The following is a 25,180-nucleotide window of genomic DNA, read 5'->3' as shown; positions in this document are numbered from 1 at the left end:
CTCTCAACTATCTTTAGCACCACCTAACGTTCTGTTCACCATCCACTCAAGATGCTGTGGTTATTAAGCCTCTACCCTGCAAGGCAGGACTACAGTTCTTTCTGCCAACAGCTACAAACGATTTCCCCTCTGCCAGGTTGTACCAGAAAAGGTCATAGATAGCCAGGTTCAGATCAAACATGCTCTTTGAAGTCCTCCATCTGATACTGCTTCCTCTGATTCCTAAAGTTCAACTCTCATCTAAGTTGAAGTCAGAAACCCATTTTAGTTGTTAATCCTTATCATATCACCCCCCCCCCCCCGCCCAGCCTCACCTCAAGTTGGGGTAAATAAGCCTTGATATAATAATATGTTTCTCCTTATCCTATATTCAGGACTCCTAACCAGAGAAGAAAACAATTTCTCACAAATCCTAAGATAACTTGGGCCTAAAAGTGGCTGGCTGAAGTGCATGTTGTGACTACATAGCATTCTTCTCAGTATGAACATACATACATACATACATATATGTATATAATATGTATACATACACACACATATATATTTATGTACAAGCACACATACTCAAAACAAAGGTATTTAATGAAGCTGTTACTGTTGTTGTTCAGTCATCATCCAGTTCTTAGTGACCCCATTTAGGGTTTTCTTGGCAAAAATACTGGAGCGGTTTGCCATTTCCTTCTCCAGCTCATTTTACAGATGAGGAACTGAGGCAGACAGGATTAAGTGATGTGCCCAGGGTCACACAGCTAATGAGGATCTGAGACCAGATCTGAACTAATGAAGAAGTGTTTTCCTGATTTCAAGCCCAGTATTCTATCCAGTGTGCCACCTAGCTGTCCCCATTTACAAATAGGTAAATATAAGATAAATACAAGTTAGTCACCGGGGGTAGGGTTTGCTGAGATTGAAGCGATAAGACATGTGAAAAGTAGGAAAGGATTCTTGGGAAGGTGACATCTGAGCTCAGCCTTGAAGGCAGTTTGAGTTCCAAGGAGTGGAGGTGAGGAGGGAGAACATTCCAGGCACAGACACAGCGTTCTATCCACTGAGCCACCTAGCTGCCCATTTAATGAAGTAGCATATCATAACTGCAGAATATTTGTCCAATGACCTTCCCTTAAGATTTACTGACACCTTTTATTTTGGGGAGTCATTTTTATATGACCCTACCACATCATTGAGCTTTCCCTCATAACAAATTAAACAATCAAGTTAAGCCAACCAAAACAGAGACCCGATCAGATAGTGTATGCACATTCTGCACCAATAGATCCCTACTTCTCCAAGAAAAGGAAGGAGACGCATTTTGTTAGCTCTTTTCTGGCTTCGGGATTTATACAGTGCTACGTATATAGTGTTCAGTTTTGGTTTAGTGTTCTCTTTGTTTGCATTATTGTAGTCATTGTGTATATTGGTTTCCTGGTTGTTTGCTTCACTCAACATCAGTTCGTACAAGTCTTCCTACATTTCTCTGAATTCCTCATTCATTGTTTGTTATAATGCAGTAGTCATCCATTACTCTGACGTGCCACAAATTGTTTAGCCATTCAGGGCAACTGATTTAATGGTCCTGTCAAGAATCTTGGGTCTATCACCTTAGTCATAAATGAGTATGATAGGAAAGACCTCTATCCTCTGATCAAGTGACTGATATAACTGGTCAGGGAGGGCATTTTTATTGTTTTTCAGCTCACCAAAAAGAAGAAAATAATCCACCCTGAGCTGAATTTTGGGATTTGAGGTTCAAATTCCATAAACCAAGAAACTCTCAAACCACTTCCTGCTTCATTTACCACTTTGTTCTTAAGAGTTTATGTGAGATTCAAAATATTAGAACCTTATCCTTGCCTACACCTCCCAACAAAAATAAGAGAGATAAAGTTAGGCAACAGGATAAAATAGGCTCCCGTGAGCCCCACAGAAACCAGAGATCATTACTGATAAAACTGGCAGCAGCGGAACAAGGGGGTTCACTGTTCACAGTATTGCATCCAAACAGTATATGTTGCCTGGCCCGGACCCTTGCAGAAACAGACACTTTTTAAAAATGCCTTTTGATAATGGCACTAAGGCCAGATTTCAGTCCAAGATTCCCACAGAGCTACACCGGATGAGGATTTGGCCCAGTGTGAAGATACTGGCTCAAGAGCAGCAGCTGCTAAGTAGAAGTCCTGGGGGCTGGTTTGAGGGGAGGAGACACTTGAAAGGCAAGGTCAGATGGAACACGGAGCCAAACCATTTCTCATGCATCCTTTTGAATTTTGTCTTTGCAGAGTCCTTCCAAGTGGTGGTGCGAGGCAATGGCTTCTATCACGCGCGGAATATCGACCAAGTTCTGTGCAGCTTTAAGATCAATGATACCGTTACCATTAGTAAGTAGATGTTGGACTGCCTCTAAGTCACATCCATAAATGTCATAGAAAGAGCATTGAAAGTGAGGAAGGACACCTGGGGATCTTGTATCACATCTAGCTGCCTGTTCTTATACTGACAGCAAACTAGCCTGTCTTAGCTCGAGGTTCACCTAAAAATATAAAGCAGGAAGAAATAGGCTCTCAGGTCATAGCTTGCCAACCCCTGGGTTAGAGGATCTCTTGAATTCCTTTTCCTCTCTGAGAGTCTACGAGTCTAACAGTTTAAGAAATATGAGCTCGCTCATTCTTACTGTATCCCAAAGACATAAGTAGGAGAATGAAATTGTCTAGCCCCATTTTCAGATGGAAAAATTGCGCTATATTGGAGAGAGTTGTGAGTACTGCAAAAAAGGTGCACATCTTTGGACATCCTCAAGCTGTTACTCTCTAATCATCATAGAGGGACAGGACTATGATTTCATCCCTGTGAGATTCTCAGTTCTTCCTCCACCCTGTATGGAATTTTCATCCCTGTATGGAACACTCCCTCCACCAATACAGAGGACTTTCAGTAACTCTCAGTGTTACAGAGCTACCTGGAACTGAGAGGGTTAAGTGATATCGCCCCTGATCGCACAACTGGTACATGTCAGAGGCTAGGCTCCAGCCCAGATTTTTCTGACTGCAGAGGCAGCTCTCTCTCTCTCTCTCTCCACTAGGCCACACGATATTACTTAGCTAATTCCCCATGCCCTCTGTTGGGCTCTGGTTCAACTGTCCTAGTTATAAATTTTGTTGACAGCTTTGGATCTAAAATAAATCATATCCTAGCACTCATTGGTGCCCAGCTGTTTCTTTCTGAACTTAAGACTAGTACAGTCATGACGCTTGATGAACTAAAGAACAAATCAATGCAGAACAGGGTTTTCAACTGTACCCCTTGGCTCTCAGGAAATCTTTCTGCACCCTCTGTTCATTATGAGAGTCAGTAACTTCTGTAGTTAACATACATATACATTAAGAAATAAAATTAAGAGATTAATTTTGATAAGACAATACAAGATATTCCCAGTACCCCTTGACCGAGTTTCTTGTAACCCCTTGGGGACAAGAGGTTGGGAACCTCTGGTCTACAACATACCCTTTTCTTTCTTCCTTCCTTTCTTTCTTTCTTTCTTTCTTTCTTTCTTTTTCTTTCTTTTTTTCTTTATTTTTAGTTTTCAACATTCATTTCCATAAGATATTGAGTTCCAAATTTTCTCCCCCTCCCTCTCCTCCTTCCTCCTCAAGAGAGCATCTCCCCCCTCCCCAAGATGGCATTTTTTCTTTTCCTTTCTTTTCTTCCATGTCCTCAATTGTCCCACTGGATTGTCAGCTTCCAGAGAGCAGGAACTGTTTCCTCATTTTCTCCACAGCACCTAGCAGAGTGCCTGGCACGCAGAAGTACTCATTACATTGAATTCATATCTAGAAGATTCCCCACAGGGATTTTTAAGCCCACAAAGCTGCTTCTCTATCCCTTCTCCAAGCCTGCTGTTTTCTCACCACTTTGGATTTTAGGGCTTAATGATTCCACAGAGCAGAGGTCACAACTGTTGTCCTGACTATCGAGGTTCAACTTAGGACAGGAGCAATCCCAAAGCTCTGTTCTAAGCTGGCTGCCCAATCGATGGGCTGTGAAACAAGGGTCTGGCTCCCGGCCAGTTCCCAGGAATTCATCAAAGAAAGCACCCCAGCAAAAAGCATGAATTGGCCCTTCTGGAATCCAAGCAGAGAAGCCAAGAGTGGCATCAATCACAGAGACCGAGCTTTTTCTGTCCCCAGGCAGGGCCTGCTTCTAAAAGAAGTTTTACCCACTTGGCGAGGGAACGATTTATCTCTGCTTTCGAGTTCCTCTCTGATCTAGTACTGAACGATAGGCGTCCATTTTCAGAACAGTCACTCCGACCCCTTTCTCCATTGCAGACTGCACCACAGAGAGAAAATAAGACTGCATCCTGACTCGTTACTTCTCTCCCAGATCTGGCAGGTTTAGTTATCTATAAATCGTTAGTCGCCATTGGGGGCCTGGTCTATTCCAATTTCATTTGTACATTTCCCAGAAAAGTGTGTTTGTCTTGGAGAAGGGGATGGCACAGGCTGCCAGGCCTGGACTCTATTTGCACGTCACCATTCCTCTGTCCAAGTGCATTTCCTACATACCAGGGTGTGTTTGGGGAAAAGCATCCCCTCGTATACACAATATGGACAATACTTCTCTCCTTGAATGCCTGCCCAAGCTTCCTATTGACTGAGGCCAGATTGGTCCAGAATGGTATCCAGATCATTTTTTTTTAGAGTTGCTTTCAATTATCTAGGATTTCCCCTTTGTTTTTTCTCTTCCCCAAGATTCCATGGCTCTTAGTTTAAGAATTGTTTCTTGTTTCTCTGAAAGCAGTACTATTTGCTTCTTACTGCCAGGGTACGTGCCTTGATTTTGAGCTAGAAGGGGCCTTAGAAGCCATCAGACCTGACCCCTTCCTTTACAGATGAGGAGATGAGGTGACTTGTCCAAGTTGACACACCTGGATTATTAACTGGGGCAGTGTTATACCTATGCACGTGGCACCTTCTTCTAATGAACTCAAGTACTTTGCAGAGAGAGACTGCTTTTTCATTTTTTGTGTGTGTAGGTTTCATTTTGATTTTTTCTTCTTGAAACATCTCCAGGTTGTGGGTAAGGGGAAGTCGTCATCTCTGTTTTACAGAAATGGAAATGGAGGTACAGGGTAGTTACAACAGATAAGGTGGACCCTGAATCTAGGTTTCCTGATTCTGTCCACTGTCAGCCAATGATTCAGAGTACTTTGTGTTTATTCTCTTTGAAGTATTGCGCTGCTGAGGCAGCCAGGTGACACAGTAGGCCTGGAGTCAGGAAGACCCAAGTTCAAAATGTGCCCTCAGACATTTATTAGCTGTGTGATCCTGGACAACTCACTTGTCCTCAGTTTCCTCCCCTTTAAAATGGGGATAACAATAGCCCCCGGTTTCCAGGATGGTTATGAGGATTAAATGAGATATTTTAAAAGCGTGTTGTAGCCCTCAAAAATTCTGTATTAATGCTGGCTATTATTATTATTTTATGTCTTGTATTTTAGAAGGAGTCGAACGTATCACCTTCCAAGAACGTCATACCTCTTTTCTGGTCCTGAAGGAAAGAATTTAGTACTAATTCTTAGAATATTAAAGTTGACAAAAATAGCAAAGACACTGATAAGCTGGATAGTGTCCAAAGGAAAGTATCCAGGATGGCAGAGGGTCTCAAGAGCATGCCATATATGGATTGCCTTAAGGAAATGGGACCGTTTGCCCTGGGAAGGGAAGACTGAGGGAGGATATGATAGCTGGATTCACATATTTGAAGGGCTACACGTACAGAGAGATGCTTTTGTTCCTCTTGGCCCCCAAAAGCAAACTAGGAGCAATGCTTATCAAGGTAGTATAGATCCGCAATAGGAAAGGACCTCAGAGACCATCTAGTCAAACATCCTCATTTTAGTCTGGCTCCTGCCAGAGTCAGGATTCAAACCTAGAGCCTCAGAATCTAAACCCAGCATTCTTACCAGTACACCACTCTGGCTCTGCATCCTTGTTAGAAGGAGGGAATTCTAGAACACCAATATTGTAAAAATGAAGAGTTCTGAACTTTATAAACTGATGTAGAGTAAGATTGGCAGAACCAGAAGAACCATTTATATGATAACAACAACACTGTAAAAACAAACCACTTTGAAAGCTATAAGAACTCTGATCAACCATGATTCCTGAAGACTGATGATGAAACATCTCCTGACAGAAAGGTGATAGATTTAGGGTGAAAATGAGACAGTTCGAAGACAGACAATGAGGGAACTTGTTTTACTGGACTGTCCATATTTGTGACAAAGAATTTGGTTTTTTTATCTTTTTTCAACGGGATATGGATGATAGAGAAAAGAGATTCCTATTCAGTTAAAAAATACTTTAAAATTGAGAAGCAAGGACTAAAGGTGTGGAATGGTGCATGCACTTTCAGATGAGATCTCCACATTATTAGGGTTTTTTTAATTGTTTTCATTTATTACAAGAGAGCTCTCCTGGGGTAGAGATAAATGTTGGTAATGTACAAATGAAACATATCAATAAAACTTTTTTAATGAAAACAGGCAATCGATAAATGGTCAAAGGATATGAACAGACAGTTTTCAGAGGGAGAAATCAAAGCTATCGGTAGTCACATGAAAAAATGCTCTACACCACTAATAATTAGATAAATGCAAATTAAAATAACTCTGCGGTCCCACCCCACACCCATCAGATTGGCAAAGATGGCAAAAAAGGAAAACAACAAATGCTGAAAAAATAGAAACACTGATGCACCGTTTGTAGAGTTGTGAACTGCTCTAAGCATCCTGGAGAATGATTTGGAACTATTCCCAAAGGGCTATAAAACTGTTTATACCATTTGACCCAGCAATACTACAGCTAGGTATGTATCCCAAGGAGATTAAAGAAAAAGGGAAATGGCCCATGCATGAGAAAATTTTTATAGTAGCTCTTTTTGTAGTGGTAAAGTATTAGAAACTTGGGGGATGCCCATCAATTGGGGAATGGCTGAACAAGTGAATGTTATAGACTACTATTATGATGTAAAAAAATGATGAAGGGGATGGTTTCAGAAAATCCTAGGAAGATTTTTATGAACTGATGCAAAGTGAAGTGAACAGAACCAGAAAAATAATGTATACAATAACAGCAGTATTGTACAATGATCAGTTGTGAATGACTTAGCTCCTCTGATCAATACAGTGATCTACCACAACTGCAAAGGACTCATGGTATAAAACACCATCCACCTCTAGATAGAGAACTGATGAACTTAGAGGACAGATTAAAACATTTTTGCTTTATTTTTCTTGGTTTTTTCCCTTTAGTTTTGGAACATGGCTAATGCAGAAATGTTTTTTGCATAACTTATGTATAATGGATATCATAATTCTCACCTTCTCAATGGGTGAGGGAGGGGGAGGGAGAGAATTTGGAACTGGAAATAAAAATACAATGAAAATTTTTTAACAAAATGAAAAAAGAACTTCCAACACTCAGAGATACCTAAAAGTGAAATGCCCTGCTTTAGGAGATAATAGTTTGCCTCTCACTGGAAGTCTTCGAGCATAGGCTACAATGCCCATTTGTTAGAAATGTTGCAGATGGGATAAATGTTTGGATACGAGTTGGATTATGGTTTCCAAGGTCCTTCCCAACTCAAAAATTCTGTATTATTTTCACAACAGTTAAGGGACAAAACCTAAATCATTTAGTGAAATTCTCATAGACCAGTAGACCTTCAAAACTAGAAGGGATTTTACTATATTCTAGCTGCTCATTTTACAGATGAAGGACCAGTAACCTGCCCAAAGCAACACAACTAATTAGTGGAAGAAATGGATTAGAATCCAGGTCTCTTGACTTGTTTCACTGTTTTGCCATTGCCTCTTCTAACTCACTTTCTCTACCTCATTTGTGAACCTTATAGGAATCACAATTATTCACAGATAAACACTGAATTGAAGCTGCAGGTGGACAAGATTTATTTAAAGTTATCCAATGAGCCCATTAGGAAGCTGGGGATAGAATGAAACACCTGCCCCTCCACTTTGACCTTTCAACTGTGCTGCTCTCCCTAGCACTATGCTAAGCAGGCTTCTTATAATTTTTTTTATTCTCTCTGGTTTTGTTTTAGATGAGAAACCAACGGTTGTGCAAGATACATACTTATTTTGTCCTGCACCAAAGCTAGATGAGATTGGACAGTAAGTGACGATGGAACCTGCTCAACCTTACTTTGCATGATTTCCCTTTGTCCATTCTAAGTCCCAACTGCTCTACTTACTGTCCCGTCCTTTTCTGCCCTTCCCACCTCTGATAGGGCCATCGTTTGGGCATCTCCCTCCACACACTCAGCCCTGACCTCTCTCTGTCAAAACTCTATGTTGAAAATGAAAAACAGTTAAGCACAGACTCAACAATTCAGGTACCACTTCCTTCTTGAAGTCTTCCCTGATACCCCCTCTCAAAAGTGATTGTTCCTTCCTCGGATTTCTCATAGTATTTTGGGCGGATATTCCCTTTATACTTGTCTGCTTTTAGGATAGTTCTTCATGTAACTGGCTTCTTATCTTCCCTACTGGATTGTTTGCTCCTTGAAGGCAGAGATTCCATCTGATCCCCAGAGATCTGCACATAGTAGATGCTTAAGAAAGCTTTGTCAAGTTTTAATTTGTTGAATGTATACAAACAACAAGACTAATCTTTTCTATACTTAGGTACATAGAATTTAGGATGCAGAACTAATAATTATCCCACTGAGAATAATGTTCTAAATTTGTGTAAGTCTTTCTTCTGAGAAGCCTAAATTTATTAATTATTATTATTAATTAATTATTAATTATTTATTATTAATTATTAATTTATTAGTCCTTAAAATATCTCTAAAAGATGAATCTAGAGAAATATTCAACTCTGTTTTGTTCTTCCTCCATTTTTCTTATTATATAGATGTAAACCCTTCCATGAGTTTATACCACCTTTGGTTTGGAATAATTCTGTGGAAATAGATGGAATTTTTTGTTTATTTTTTAAATCCACTTCGATTTACTCCCATTGTGAAAATGTTCTCCACTAATGCAGGTCAAGAGCTCCTCTGTCTCCTACAGTCCTGGGGTCACTTGGAGCTTAAGTAACTTGCCCATGGTCATATGGCCAGCATGTGTGAGTCAGGCCCCAAACTCAGCTCTTCCTGACACTCAGGTCAGAACTTTCCCTGGTGTACCGTGCTGTATCTCAACTGAACATCATATATGAAATAGTCCTGATCAATGCCCTAGAGAAGGAAGCAGGTACAGAGCAGCAAAGAAGGCAAGGATAGTGACTTGGTAGGGCCACCAATGAGCCTTCCCTGAATGCCCTTCCTGTGATGCCAGAGGTCTATTTTCCCAGTGTTTAGGTGTAATCTACCCACAGGTAGCCAAAAATATTTTATAAATTAATAAAAATAATAAAGATGTCCTTTAGTTCTTTTTTTAATTATTATTTATTTATTTAATATTTTTAGTTTTCAGCATTGATTTTCACAAGAGGTTGAATTACAAATTTTCTCCCCATTTCTACCCTCCCCTCCACTCCAAGATAGCATATAGTCTGATTGCCCCATTCCCAAGTCAGCCCTCCCTTCTGTCACCCCCCCCATCCCCTTTTCCCTTACTTTCTTGTAGGGCAAGATAGATTTCTATGCCCCATTGCCTGTATATCATATTTCCTAGTTGCATGTAAAAACTTTTTTTGAACATCTGCTTTTAAAACCTGAGTTCCAACTTCTCTCCCCTCTTCCCTCCCCACCTCCCTAAGAAGGCAAGCAATTCAACATAGGCCACACATGCATCATGATGCAAAACCTTTCCACGATACTCATGTTGTGAAAGACTAACTATATTTTGCTACTACCTATCCTATCCTCCTTTATTCAATTTTTTCCCTTGACCCTGTCCCTTTTTGAAAGTATTTTCTTTTGATTATCTCCTCCCCCTATCTGCCCTCCCTTCTATCATCCCCCCTTTTTTATCTCCTTCTTCCTTCTTTCCTGTGGGGTAAGATACCCCATTGAGTGTGTATGTTATTCCCTCCTCAGGTCAAATCCTATGAGAGTAAGAGTCACTCATTCCCCCTCACCTGCCCCCTCTTCCCTTCCAACAAACTGCTTTTTCTTGCCACTTTTATGCAAGATAATTTACCCCATTCTATCTCTCCCATTCTCCCTCTTTCAATATATTCCTCTCCAATTTCTTAATTTGATTTTATTTTTTAGATATCATCCCTTCATATTCAACTCACCCTGTGCCTTCTGTCTATATATTATATGTATATGTATGTATGTATGTATATGTATATGTATATGTATATGTATATATATACATGTATGTGTATTCCCTTCAGCTACCCTAATACTGAGGTCTCATGAATTATACACATCATCTTTGCATGTAGGAATGTAAACAAAACAGTTCAACTTTAGTAAGTCCTTTATGATTTCTCTTTCTTGTTTACCTTTTCATGCTTCTCTTGATTCTTGTGTTTGAAAGTCAAATTTTCTATTCAGCTCTGGTCTTTTCACTGAGAAAGCTTGAAAGTCCTCTATTTTATTGAAAATCCATATTTTGCCTTGGAGCATGATACTCAGTTTTGCTGGGTAGGTGATTCTTGGTTTTAATCCTAGCTCCACTGACCTCCAGAATATCATATTCCAAGCCCTTCTGTCCTTTAATGTAGAAGCTGCTAGATCTTGTGTTATCCTGATTGTGGTTCCACAATACTCAAATTGTTTCTTTCTGACTGCTTGAAATATTTTCTCCTTGATCTGGGAGCTCTGAAACTTGGTGACAATATTCCTAGGAGTTTTCTTTTGGGGATCTTTTTCAGGAGGCGATTGGTGGATTCTTTCAATTTCTATTTTACCCTCTGGCTCTAGAATATCAGGGAAATTTTCCTTGATAATTTCTTGAAAGATGATATCTAGGCTCTTTTTTTGATCATGGCTTTCAGGTAGTCCAATAATTTTTAAATTATCTCTCCTGAATCTATTTTCCAGGTCAGTGGTCTTTCCAATGAGATATTTCACATTGTCTTCCATTTTTTCATTCCTTTGGTTCTGCTTTATAATATCTCGATTTCTCATAAAGTCACTAGCTTCCACTTGCTCCAGTCTAATTTTTAAGGTAGTATTTTCTTCAGTGGTCTTTTGGACCTCCTTTTCCATTTGGCTAATTCTCCCTTTCAATGCATTCTTCTCCTTATTGGCTTTTTGGAGCCCTTTTTCCATTTGAGTTAGTCTATTTTTAAGGTGTTATTTTCTTCAGTATTTTTTGGGTCTCCTTTAGCAATTCATTGACTTGTTTTTCATGGTTTTCTCACATCACTCTCATTCCTCTTCCCAATTTTTCCTCTACTTCTCTAACTTGTTCCAAATCCTCTTTGAACTCTTCCATGGCCTGAGACCAGTTCATGTTTTTCTTGGAGGCTTTTGATGTAGGCTCTTTGACTTTGTTGACTTCTTCTGGCTGTATGTTTTGTTCTTCTTTGTCACCAAAGAAAGATTCCAAAGTCTGAGTCTGAATCTGAGTCTGTTTTCACTGCCTGTTCATGTTCCCAGCCAACTACTTGCCCCTTGAGTTTTTCATCAGGGTATGACTGCTTGTAGAGTATAGAGTACTTTGTCCCAATCTTGAGGGACTGCTCTGTTGTTTTCAGAGCTATTTCTACACAGCAAGCTCTGCCACACCAATGCTCCTCCTCCCCCAAGAACCGCCAACCAGGACCACAACTCAGATCTAAGCAGGCTCTGCACTCCTGCTCTGATCTGCCACTTAATTCCTCCCACCAGATGGGCCTAGGGCCAAAAACAACTGCAGCTGTAGCTCTGTAAGCAGCCTCAGAGCTGCGCCACCTCCGCTGTGGCTGATGACCAACTCTTTTCACTCTGTCCCCATAGTTATTTCCCACTAACCTTCTCTATTGTCTTTGGTGTTTGTGGGTTGAGAAGTCTGGTAACTAACACAGCTCACTGATTCAGGGCACTAAGGCCTGTTCCGCCTGGCTCCCAGTCTGGTTGGTACAGCCGAGGCCCACGCTGGGCTCTGCTCCGCTCCGCTCCCAGCAAAGTGCGATAGAACTTACCCAGCAACCATCAAGGCTGTCCTGGGCTGGAGCCCTGCTTCCCTCTGCTATTTTGTGGGTTTTGCAGTTCTAGAATTTGCTCAGAGCCATTTTTATAGGTGTTTGGTGGGTTCTAGGGGAGAACTTTAGGCAACTCCCCACTTTCCACCTACCATCTTGGCTCCACCCCCAATGTTATTTCTGTCTTTCAGTTCTGTATAGTCAGCTGACTTGCAGTGAACCCAACACCCAGTAGAACACCTACAACCACAGTTCAGTCTTTAACAAAGCTTGATATGATATCTTGGCTAGAGAGTGGTCTCATGGGAACCGTGGGAATATGCGGAGGCCTCCATTTATGTTGACTATGTCTCTCTTTGTACTCTAGGGTGGTTTTTCTCCAAGTCAGCATGAACAAGGGACTCACCTTCATCTCCAGCTCAGTCAGTATCACCAGCACCAAATGTGTAAGTATTAAGGATATGATCTTGTGGCAGAGTAAATCAATCGAGAAATGCCATTGAAGAAGCTTCATTTTTCTTTTTAGAGTGTTTCTTTCTTAGTCCCGCCCCATCTAGAAGAAGGAAGTGAAGTGTTATCTCCACTGTGGAAACTAAGACACAGAAAAAAAAACCAACTGGAAGCAATATAAGATTTAGAGTCTTGGGACCTGTGTTCAAATCCCAATTCTGTCGCGAATTGTCTTTGTGACTTTGGAAAGTCACTTAAACGCATCCATTTCCTCAGTCAGAAAATGAGAGGTGGAATCAATGGCTTCGGAGGTCCCTTACAGTTCTCACAACTATGTCCCTAAGTCTATAATCCCTGTTCCACGTGGTGACTCTAAATTGATAATCTATCATCCTGTAGCAGTCACTAGGGAGGCCATGCCAGAGCCAGTAACAGTATAACAAACTCCTCCAGTGTGCTTTCTGACAAATGACTCACCTTCCCTCTTAGTCTGGCACAGTATCCCTAGGTATTATCTTTAGAGTGAGCCCCGTGGTTAAAGCCACAAGCCTCCTCCTATCATATTGCTACCTCTGATGAAAGTTCTTTTCATGGAATAAATGCATGAAAAATGAGCCTACCTGAACAGGGTCAAGTTCTTTCCTTTCCCAGCCTTCCACCTCTCCACCCTGGTAAGTGCTGTCCTAGAAGAAATAAAGCTGGCATGAGGGTAGGTGACAAAGGTGAGATGTTTTGGTATTGGGCTAAGTTGTTTTCAGTTGCAAGAGTGATTGTGATGGGCTATCTAGGTGGCACAGTGGATAGAGTGCCAAGCCTGGAGTCAGGAGTACCTGAGGGTCAGATCTCCTCAGAAACTCATTAGCTGTGTGGCCCTGGGCAAGTTGCTTAACCCTGATTTCAAAAAATAAAATGTGATTGACATACAGAATTTTTTTTTAAATTAATGATTGGACACCAGGTCATTTGCATAAAATGTAATGATGATTTTCAATCAGGTTCCTAGTAGGGATGAGTTTTGTCGATTATGAGAGAAAATGGTAGAACCAAGGCTCTATGGAGCCATGACCACAAGAGAACTTTTATAAATTACTCTCAACAAGGAAGGACCATTGGTATGGCTTCTTCCTGGAGAATGAGTGATGGGGCACCTAGACAGATAGAAGTTTAGTGCAGTATGGCCCCGGGGGTGGGGTGAAAGTGAGTGCACTGGCTCCACCCACTTGCTACCTTGGTTCTACATCCTTAATGCCTAAGTCTTTAGCTGTCACTTCAGCACTTAATCGACTCACTCAATAAGAGGGTCAGGCCGGGGCTCACGTGAATCCAGGTGTGTTCCAAGCCTGTTCGGTCTTGTTCCATTAAGCACTTTCCTTCTCATTTTGCAGATTTCCGCAGTTTCCTTTTCTTCTCCTGTTTTCTTCTCTTTGGCTCCCCAGCTCTAGCTCTCATCGGTCTCTCTCATGACAGCTGCAGTAAGTTTTCCCTCTTCCCTTATGCTCTCTGAAGCTTATTTTCTTACTCCATCAAATTCACATTTTACAGATAGGGGTTAAAGCCCCTTTTCATATTGGTTCTTCAATGAATCGGATACCTGAAAGGGCATCACTCAGGTGCCAGCTGGTAGAGACTCAACCCTTTCTGCAAATACTTAAAATCAGGATTATATGTGCTTTCAGTGTAAGGGAAATTTGGAAAGGAAGAAGAGGCATGCCTGAGGAGGGAGTAGTGCATCTGCTCAGTTAGCTTTTTCTCTTGATTCTAGTACCAACTTGCTCAGTCTTAACCACTATTTACTTAATCTTCTCCATCTAAGGGAAAGTATGCGGGTATGACTCCATGATCACTTGTCCCTGCACATCCCTGCCCATCAGCAAAATTAGCTTCCCAAAGCTTTTTACAAATTATTTTGTACTTTTCTTAATGCGACTCCAACCAACTTATTTCTAAACCTTTCTCTTTTTTGTTTTAACTTGGAGCAAAGTGAACCTTGTGATTCTTCTCCCACATTCTCTGCTAGCTTTCATATTCAGGATCCACTTAATCTCTCCATCAGGTGTGGGTTTTCCTCTTCTTGGTTCTCTCTCATATTTTTCTGTTTTTCAGTTCTTGGAACATGTAGATGTTTACCATAAGTAGGGGGGCTAATATTCCCATATGGAGTGGAAAATTAGACTAAATGACTTCCAAGGTCCCTCTCAACTGAAACCCTAAAAGTGATAAGACAACATAGTTCAGTGAATAGGACACTATGATTGGAGTCAAGGAGACCTTGGCTCAAAACCTTTCTCAGGTGCTAGCTATGTGACCCTGGAAAAGTCACTTAGTTTCTCAGTGGAAGAGGTACTGAATGTGGAAACAAGAAGACCTGGATTTAGAGCTCTCTGCCACTGTTTAATAGCTCAGTGACCTTAGACAAGTCATTGTTCATACCTCTGAATCTGTTTCCTTGTTTGTAAAATGAGGATATATATATTTCAGAGGGTTTTTGAGACAAACCTACTTCATTAACGCTAAAGCACTATAGAAGTGGCTACTATTATTGTCATTTATATAATACCCTTCTCTCATTGTGTGTCAGTAGCCTACTTAATGTTATATCAATCTCAAAAAAATAATCTCCGTAAACTAACGTTTGGCATACTAATGAGCCTGACTCTCCCAGATTTTTTAATTGGCTGACTCTAGAATTCTATGGGGGTGAAGGAGTCAGGGTTAGGATTATTAGAACTAAATGAACCATGATTCAGTGACTGTCTAGTCACTCCTGGAATGATATTGTAAGAAAACACACTTATTTTAGTGTTTAATCAGTTATGGTTGAGCTGCTTATTATAGAAAAATCTTAGAGAAATGAGGAATTCCTAACATCCCCTCTGATGGAGGAAATGATGGTATTCTCTGACATCCTATTGATGAACCATGATATTAAATGAGGCGGAGATGACCCATCATTCTATCTGTTATGCCTTTGGTCTCATTCTGTGTCATCTCCTGCCTTGCACCTTTTGGCAATCAGGGAAGTGATCTGGACATTTCCTTTGTTTGCAGCTCAGTGGAACAATTCTCTTCATTGCCCTGTTGGTTCTGTTTTTGTTACTTGCCCTGGCCCTTCTCTGGTGGTTCTGGCCCCTTTGCTGCACAGTGGTAAGTACTCACTTGTCACCATCTTGTCCTTTGACATCCATAGATGCTGGCATGCAGGGTGAGTGATGGATGAGAACCTAGCTTTTCTACTGTTCCCAATCTCCACCTCTGCATCTCTCCTCCCTCTTCTTCCACTCCCATGCAATTCTCCTGGTCCCCTCAGTGTTGAGGGCCAACATGTGAGCTTAATAGAGAAGGATTACTGAGACATAACCCTGACATTTCTCACTACCCTCTCTAGAATAAATAGAAATATCATCGCAAATGATGACTAGATTCCTAGGTCAGCCCACGATAGTCCGTTTTACCTTGATACAATCTGGGAAAAAGCAGTGTTGCCTGATAGAACACCATATGGGAAAGAATATAGACATAGAGGTACACATAGACACACATACATATGCACATACATGGGGTAGAGGGAGGATTATATCCATGATTTTTCTTGATAACAAAATTCCATCTCTTTTCTAATATTAATAAAACAAGAAAGCTTCTGAGCAAAGTAGCTTACAATCCAGATTACTTAATGGAGAGTATCTTTTTCAAAAAAAGAAATTTTCTCTGAGCAGGGTTGGTTTTTGTTGTGGTTCTTGTTGTTACCAAAAGTAAAATCTAAGAAACCTGGATTAAAAGCTTAGCCCTAGTGCTTACTAGCTCTGTGTCCTTGTACTAATCACTTAAATTTCCCAAGCCTCAGTTTCCTCATCTATAAGATGAGAATAAGACTACTTGTAATTGCTCCCTCATGGGATTGTTGTAAGGAAAGCATTCTACAGAGCCTAAAATGCTATTATATTATGCTATATTACATTACATTACATTATATTATATATTATTTATTAACAATAATTTCACTAGTTTTCATTGGAAATATATGATTTATGAGCTATGTAATAGGTTTACTAGGCACTAAGGGGCTAGTCTGAGAATCTAAGCAGCATTTATAATGTTATTTATCTGAGATAATTTGTTCTGAGTTCCAAACCACTGGTTTAACTTTTTTTAAAATTCAATCTGTTTGCAAATTGGAGATTTCTACATAGACTAAAAAACTGAATGAATCAGAATAATTCAAAAGATTGAATTAACAAGAAAATTTCCCTTTGCTTGTATAGACATAGCCTACTCCATTGGTAGATCCAGCTTGTTTGACAACTGTAAAGGGGAAGGAAGGAAGGAAGGAAGGAAGGAAGGAAGGAAGGAAGGAAGGAAGGAAGGAAGGAAGGAAGGAAGGAAGGAAGGAAGGAAGGAAGGAAGGAAAGGGGGGAAAAGAAAGGGGGAGAAAAGGAAAACAAAGGAATGCAAAGCAAAGGAAGGAAATAAGCATTTATTAAGTTCTTACTGTAAGCATTTGGGATATAAATATCATCTGGAAGAAAACAGTACCTGTCCTCAAGGAGATTACATTCTAATGTGGGAAAACAACAAACAAAAGAGAGTTAAAAGGGGGAAGAGGTAGAGATAAAGACACTGTTCACAGGGACATGGTTTATAAGTCCAGAAGTCAGGAATAGGTCTGGAAGGGGAATGAAGGCTGAACTGAGCCTCTCCACAAAATGGAGGCTCCAGGAGGAATTCACCAGTGGGAGAAGGGGGTAGACCTTGCAGAGGGATATTCTAGGTTGAGAAGGCCATAGGGATGATTGGATGTTCCAGGCAAAAGAGGTCCTAGGTGCTGTGGGAAGTTCTAAGAGGAACAGTAGTAGCAGCATGGTTTCAAATTCAGGAAGACCCAGGAGTAAAGTTAGGTAGCAGAGCAAGAAAGAGACAGAGACAGAGAGAAAGAGTGTATTGATGAAGTGCTTACTGTGTTCCAGGTTATGTGCTAAGTATTTGAGATGCAAGTGACAAGCAAGATAATTCATGCCCTCAAGGAGTTTACATTCTAATCAGGAAAGAAACTACCTGCAGAGGAAAGGGTGTGGGGTGATGTGTGTAATGTGGAGAAGGCCAGAAAGTGTCATGGAGGCCCAGGCAAAATGAGGCATGATTTTCCTTATCAGAGCCTGGCATCCCAGGGGCAAGTCCAAGGTTTTGGTTGGGGGTCAAAGGGAAGGACTGGAGTCACACAGAGTCAGACGCGGCTGACCAACTGAACAACAACAATGAAAGGGAAGGGTGTCAGTGTCTTCTCTGGGCTAACACTGAGAGTGGTATTTGTTTCCACAAGTTATTTCTACTACTTTTCAGTGAATAACAGTTAAGGAGGTTGTATACCCCAGAAATTATAAGTGGGAAATATTTCCCTTAATGAATATAAATGAGTAAGTTCAGGGAAAAGTCCGTTTGTTTCTTGCTTTCCACAAACAGGCTAAGACAGTGCCCATGAAGCCCACTTTAAACTCTGTTTTTGTGTCTATTCCAGGTGATTAAGGAACCACCACCCCCTCCACCCCCACCAGCAGTAAGTATCATTAACCCTAAATTTAGGAGCATTTAGCCTACAAGAAAAGCGACTCCCTTTATTTTTTTTATTCCTGGACAGAGAGGCAAGTTAGTCTTGGAAAGGATAGAAGAGCAAGACTTTCCCAACACTTCCCAGTCACCTCCAAATCCTGTGTCTTTCCCATCAAACTGCTAATTCTTGGGTTGCCTATATTAGACAACTTCTAAACTGCCTGCCGAACTAAGTATGGACTTTGAAATTTCAATAAGCAAGGTCCTGCTGTCGGGGTGACTGCGCACAGTTGCCCCAAGAACATCGCCATGAATAAGGGTTCCTGTCCCTCACTCTCATAGCTAATCAATGATTTCATTGACTGAGCTTTGCTGTCTCTCTTGTTCTGCTACAAGGCTGTAGCCTGTCTCATGCACGATTCATTCCCACGGTGTGGCCGTCTGTGCCCTCCCAAGCAAACTGTGCTCATGAATCTTTTATACAGAGTTGATATAAATAAAGGCGGCCTGGAGAGAGAAAAAGAGGGGACACCATGATGCTTACAGGCTTCTCAGAGAAGAGCCACAGCTGTGAAAACAATAGGGTTTTATTTGCTATTAGCATGTAAATACACCATGCTGAGGCCAACCAATTTGGAGACGCTATAGGACTTGGCCTCATCCGAGATAGTTTGTATCACCTGGCAAGCCCCTGACAAGTATAGAGCTAGTATTTGACTTCCTAGGATTCCAGTTTATCTTGTATATATCTTTCCTGTACATCGTATTTACATATTGTCTCACCCATTAGGTTGTGAGCAAGGACTGTCTTTTTACCTTTATTTGTATCCCCAGGGCATAGCACAGTCCCTGGTACTTGGTAGGCACCTAATAAATGCTTGATGACTTAACTTGACTAGGACTCAGATGAAGAAGACGGATTGCCCAAGAAAAAGTGGCCAACAGTGGATGCCTCTTATTATGGTGGCCGAGGAGTTGGAGGCATTAAAAGAATGGAGGTAAGATGAGTTTACTACCTATTCAATAACCATAACTGGCCTTGACCAGGGGAAATGAGAGCCAGAACTCATATGAGGATTATCTTATTTACTACTTTTATTAATTAGATGTACTAGATCCTTGATGTCATTGATTGGGGACTGGGGCAGGGGGGAGGTAGAACAAATTTTCAGGACACTTAGTATCTTGAACTTGTGGTGTCAAAAAAGATAGCTCAGGGCCCAGTTTCCAGCTTTACCCATGTTCAACCAGAGCTTTCAATGGTTTAAGTGGATTCTTTCTGTGCAGTCAATAGGACCTCTAGCAGATTGCCTGGAATTTCTGAAAGTTGGGGACTGGTTCACATCTATTAAATTCCAAGACCTTCCTCGTGAGAAAGATTATAAAGATGATGTCATCAGGTTAGGGAATGTCTTGGATTTCAAACCACTGGACCAACACATTGACAAATAAGGAAATACTGAGTCACAGACACACCAGGCCTGTCCTCACTCAGACTGAAAAATGGAAAGGAAAAATCCCAAGTCTATCTGATCCATTTGAAAACCGATTTGGCAAAATTCAAAGAAGTAGTTCCTCAAGTTTCCAGTCAAAGGGGGTGGGGAGGAGAAGGCCCAGAAGATTGTGAGTGACTGTGTGAAAGAGAACTAAGGCTGACAGTGTTTTCAGACGTGCTCTTTTTTTTGTCCTTGTGCTCAGGTGAGATGGGGAGACAAAGGCTCAACAGAGGAAGGGGCCAAGCTGGAAAAGCCCAAAAATGCCGTCATCAGATTACCAGAGCAAGAATTTGAGCCGTGGGAACCTAAACCAAAGAAGCACAGCAGGAAAGAGCTTCCTTCACAGAGAAAATGGTACACTCCCATCAAGGTGAGACATGGGTTGGATGCATGATTATGGAAGGGAGACTGAGGTACAGACGGTATTCCCTGGACTCTCCACTTATAGGGCTTATAGCTGGAAGAGGCCTTGGAGATCATGGAACCCAAGCATTTAATTTTACAGATGAGGAACTGAGACTCAGAGGGGTCACAGAGGTCCAACAGTTTACAAACTTAATCACGTATCACAATTTTACAACAAAAAAGACAATGGGGTCATCTAGCCCAAGATCCCCATTTACTTTGCAGATGAGGAATCCGACGCCCAGAAAGATTTGATTATTTTACCAAGTCATACAGTAAGAGATAAAGGTAGGACCCAGACTCAGGTCTTCTGACTTCAGAACCAATGCTCTTCCTTTAATACCATGCCACCTCCGTTATGAACTGGATGGCTATAGTTTATGGTTCTCTTGCTAACTTGTCATTAATACACTCAAGACCCCATCAGGCTGGCTTATTTCTTTCCCCAGCCAATAAAAACAGCAGCTTTGTCTTTGGTCCAAAACTGTATCTATCCCAGTGGATCAGTAACTTGCAGCCAGAGAATTGTATCAAGCGCCTTCCTACTCAGATTCAGATGGCTGCCAATTCTAATTTTAAAATATTTATTGTGTGTTGACTGTGTACTAACTGTATGATGCACTGACTGTATTGAGTAAGTAGTAGTGATGTAAAGTCCTTTCCCTCAAGGAGCTCACAAGGCAGAAAAAGAATTGTATGTCTTTTGTGTGTCCACAATACATAGGAACAAAGGCATACTTCTGAACTGACATCAAAGAATGGGCGTGCTCACTGTCAGCTCCTGTACCTCATACCCCAACTGTGAATGAATGAATGAAAAGACACATTGAGCACTCTTGTGTCAGATACCAAGCTAAGTGCTGAGGTTACACAGACAAAAAAAAAAAAGATAGGCTTGCCTTCAAGGAGTTTACGTTCTAAATGGGGAGAGATAACCTGTATAGGAGAATTGTGGCCAGCAAAGGGTGTTTTGGTCTAGAAAGTCACGGAGATGATGAAAACCAGAGATGCCTCACTCCCAGAGTGTATAGCCGTGGCAGCAGGACTGATGCGTATCTCTGTGCACAGAGAAAGGAGACATTTTCTTCTGTATCGAGTAGATGAAAGAAACATGGAGGACACCCATCCCCATCTATAGGGAACAATGTAGTTTGTGTTCAAAAAAGTACCATGGTCTCTCCCAAAGGTCTCTGGCATAACTGGAGGAGGAAAAACAACAAAGCAACAAGTATTCATTCAGTGTTTACTATGTGCCAGGCACTGTGCTGAGCACTGGGGATACAAATACAAAAATAAAGCTAGCCCCTGCCCTCAAGAAACTTATATTCTGATGGGGTAAGACAACACACAAAGGGAAAACTAAAAGGAGCAGGGAGGTTTTGAAAAGGGAATATGCAGAAAAGGGCACAGTGACAAAGTCCAGAGAGTCAGTGGCACAGTTCAGAGGGGAATAAAGCATGACTGGCCTGGTCCTATCTCCAAAATGGAGATGTGAGAAGGTGGCCTACGTGGTAGAGGGATGTTCCTGGGTGAGAAGGTCCCAGGACAGAATCTTGCAATGAAATAACAGCTTTACCAACTCTAGTAGGTTAAACACCTCTTGACTTGCCTTGGCCTGCAATAGCCTACCTCCAGCATCTAAACAATGCTGTCCTGAGGAGACAGCAGGTTGTGGTTGTTGTTGTGTTTGCCCTTCGTTTGCAGAGAGGACCATGGCATCAGGGAAATGATGACATGACTTGCAGTTGACTTTGATTTGAGTGAGGGATGGCTGTGCAAGGTCACCAGCCTCACTGTCTCCTCCAGAACCATCTGGGTGCAATGGCCTGATATTCATCAGGATGACTGGAGGTGACCCAGGATGCAATGGGAGACCCTGGCCCTTTTAGGCTCAGGCCTTTTCATGTACTCACTTAGAGTGAGGTAATGCCCATGCAGTGAATAGGCCTCTTTAAGAAGTGAGTCAAGGGATGAACCCTTAAATTAAAGAAAAAATAGGAAAAAAAATCAAACTGGGAGAGGAAGACCCTCAGAGTTGCTGTTCCAAAGAGAAACAGTTGCCATTGACATTCACTCTAGGCCAGGAGGGCCCAAAATAAGCAGAAGCATCAGTGACATCCTAAGATGTCAGCATAGGGTGTCTAAGAGTTGGGAATAATCAGAGTTTGATTCCCTTTGCCTCCCAAACAGCTGTACCCAGTTCAGGCTGAATAGGCCTTTATCATCACTTCTCAAACCTGTTGCATTTGGGCACCTCAGCCAATCAGAGGGACTATTTTGAGGGGACCTAACTCCATTTCGGTCTACACAGTGCTCAGTTTGGAGTCAGGAGACCTAAGTTTTAATCCCCTCCCTATCATTCACCATCTATGTGATTCTGAGACTCACTTTGCTCATATGAAAATGAAAGCATTGGAGTAGATGGCCACAGGTGTTACCTTCCCCTGAGAATCGTTGATCCTGTTATAAATGATGACTTCCTTTCTCCTCTTGACCTATAGTCTTTAAGCTTCCCATTATCTCTAGGATCTCAAACTCTCTATTTCCTTCATAGGCATCCCCTTTGTCTGAATAATTTTTTCTCCCTCACATCCAGCCTTGACTTTAAATCTTGGTCCTAATCCCAAGTCCCCACACACAAAATATATCTCATCTGAGATGTCATGGTCTTCGGGGGACAACTACTGGTATAGGGGATAATGCTTAATTTCTAAACCTGATTGGTGCCACACAGAAGAATTATGAGAAAGTTACCTAAGTCATGATTTAAAATGTACATATGCCGAAAAGTAACAGCATTTGGCTTTTTTTTTAGGGCAAACTGGATGCTTTGTGGGCATTGGTTCGACAAGGCTACGATCAAGTGTCACTTATGAGACCCCAGCCAGGAGAAAAGGTAAGACATCACAAGTGTGATCTCATGGAACTTTTTGGACCAGTAGTGTCTTTTTTCTTATTCCTTTAAAAATCTTTTGGGGCAGCTACGTGGCACAGTGGTTAAAGCACTGCCCCTGGAGTCAGGAGGACCTGAGTTCAAATCCAGTCTGTGACCCTGGGCAAGTCACATAACCCCAATTGCCTACCCCCAAAAAATAAAAAAAACCTTCTTCATTAGCCTATGGAAAAGACAAACAGAAGATTTGTAATGGAAAGCTATAATAACACAGTCTTTGATTCAAAATCATTCCAACAGTGGTATTCTATAGTTACTACTGTTCAGTGGCATTCTTCTTTTACTTACAGGACAGCTGAAAGAAATGTAATCCAACTCAAATCTTTATTAAGCATCAGGTATGCACCATGCAGCTAGGTGGTACAATAGATAGAGCATGGGGCCTGGAGTCAGGAAGATCTGGCCTCAGACACTTAGTAGCTGTGTGATCCTGGACAAATCACTTAACTCCCATTGGCCTCAGTTTCTCAACTGTAAATGGGGACGTACTGGAGAAGGAAATGGTAAATCATTTCAGTAGCTTTGCCAAGAAAACCCTGTGAACAAGTCTACAGGGTCAATGAAGAGTTAGACATGACTAACCAACAAGCGCATTATTCCAGGCATTGGGAATGCAAAGGAGAAAAAGTTTCTGCCCCCAATGAGTTGAAATTCCACTGTGGGAAAACATTTACAAATTTTTTGTTGTTCAGTTGTTTCAGTCGTGTCTGACTCTTTGTGGCCCCATTTTGGGGCTTTCTTGGCAAAAATACTGGGGTAGTTTGCCATTTTCTTCTCCAGCTCATTTTACAGATGAGGAAACTGAGGTAAATAGGGTTAAGTGGATTCCCCAGGGTCACGTAGCTAGTAAGTGTCTGAGGCTGGATCTGAACTCTTGAGAATGAGTCTTCCTGATTTCAAGCCCAGTACTCTATCCATTGTGCCACCTAGCTGCCCCTGTTTACAAATAGGTAAAGATAAAATAAACACAAGTTAGTCACAGGGGGGCAGGGTTTGCTGAGATTGAAGCAATAAGACATGCAAGCATTAGGAAAAGATTCTTGGGAAGGTGACATTTGAGCTCAGCCTTGGAGGCAGTTTGGGTTCAAAGGAGTGGAGGTGAGGAGGGAGAACATGCCAGGCATGGGCACAGCTTATACAAAGACACAGACATGACATACCTCATGTATGGGCAACAACTGATGGGTCTGTGTTGATGGAATGTAGAGTCCATTATTGCAAGCCACGTGTTGGAACGTAGAGTCCATTATGGCAAGCCATGTGTTGGAACGTGGAGTACATTATAGGAAGTCATATGTAATCAGCCTACACAGATTATCTTGAGGCAGATTATGAAGAGTTTTTAATGCCAAACAAAGGAACTTATATTTTACCTAGAAGTAAAAGGGATTTGCTGAAGCTTCTGAATTGGAGGTGTAACTGGGTCCTACTTACCCATGAAGTGTCCGTTTGATAGCTGTCATGGAATGGAGAGAGGAGAGACTGGAAACAGGAAAACCAGTTATGAAGCTACCCTCCAGATGAGGGGCAATGGCCTGAATTATGGTGGTTATATTAAGAGTAGAGATGTTGGGGCAGCTAGGTGGCACAATGAGTAGAGCACCGACCCTGGAGCTCAAATCTGGCTTCAGACACTTGACACACTTACTAGCTGTGTGACCTTGGGCAAGTCACTTAACCCTAATTGCCCTGCTTTCTCCCCACCCCCCACCGCAAAAAAACAAACAAAAAAAAGAGTAGAAAGGTAATAAGTGTGTGAGCTCTTACAGAGATAAAAATCAACAAGATTTGACAAATGATGGGATGTGGTGGTGACTGAGAATAAAGAATTGAGGATAATTCCTGGCTCAACAGAAGAATGCTGATATCCACCACAGAAGTAGGAAGTATGGAGGATGGGGTGGGTTTAAGGAGAAAGATAATGAGTTCTGATTTGGACATGCTCAGTTTGAGATGCCTATGGGATTTCCAAGTGGAGGCAGTTAGAGATGTGGGGCCAAAACTCATTCATCAGTTAAATCCAAAATTGACTTCAGTATGAAGGGAAATTTAATATTTCCTATTTAAATATTTAATTAACATCAAAATCAGCCTTATGAGCACTCAGAATCATTACTTTGAGGATGATCACAAAGTTTCTTTTATGTAGTATATTTACAGAGTTAATTACAGTTACTCAGTTTTCACTTCTGAAAGCTACCCCATCACCAGTTATAAGGATCTTTCAC

General features: G+C 41.4%; 1 protein-coding gene across 1 annotated transcript in view; it reads left to right on the top strand.

The window, feature by feature from the left end:
• The window catches only part of ANTXRL (ANTXR like), a 90,460-nt gene that overhangs the window by 40,007 nt on the left and 25,273 nt on the right, over positions 1 to 25,180 (top strand). Inside the window, exons 10-17 of the mRNA XM_036736348.1 lie at positions 2,277 to 2,375; positions 8,119 to 8,188; positions 12,472 to 12,550; positions 15,603 to 15,698; positions 18,067 to 18,105; positions 18,998 to 19,096; positions 19,797 to 19,964; positions 22,815 to 22,895. Of these exons, the coding sequence (XP_036592243.1) occupies positions 2,277 to 2,375; positions 8,119 to 8,188; positions 12,472 to 12,550; positions 15,603 to 15,698; positions 18,067 to 18,105; positions 18,998 to 19,096; positions 19,797 to 19,964; positions 22,815 to 22,895 (731 nt within the window). The remainder of the gene's footprint in view (positions 1 to 2,276; positions 2,376 to 8,118; positions 8,189 to 12,471; positions 12,551 to 15,602; positions 15,699 to 18,066; positions 18,106 to 18,997; positions 19,097 to 19,796; positions 19,965 to 22,814; positions 22,896 to 25,180) is intronic.

Source organism: Trichosurus vulpecula, chromosome 8 (assembly GCF_011100635.1).
Source record: "Trichosurus vulpecula isolate mTriVul1 chromosome 8, mTriVul1.pri, whole genome shotgun sequence".
Taxonomy (NCBI): domain Eukaryota; kingdom Metazoa; phylum Chordata; class Mammalia; order Diprotodontia; family Phalangeridae; genus Trichosurus; species Trichosurus vulpecula.
Note: the sequence above shows the minus strand (reverse complement) of the source record. Positions and strands in the feature narration are given on the sequence as shown.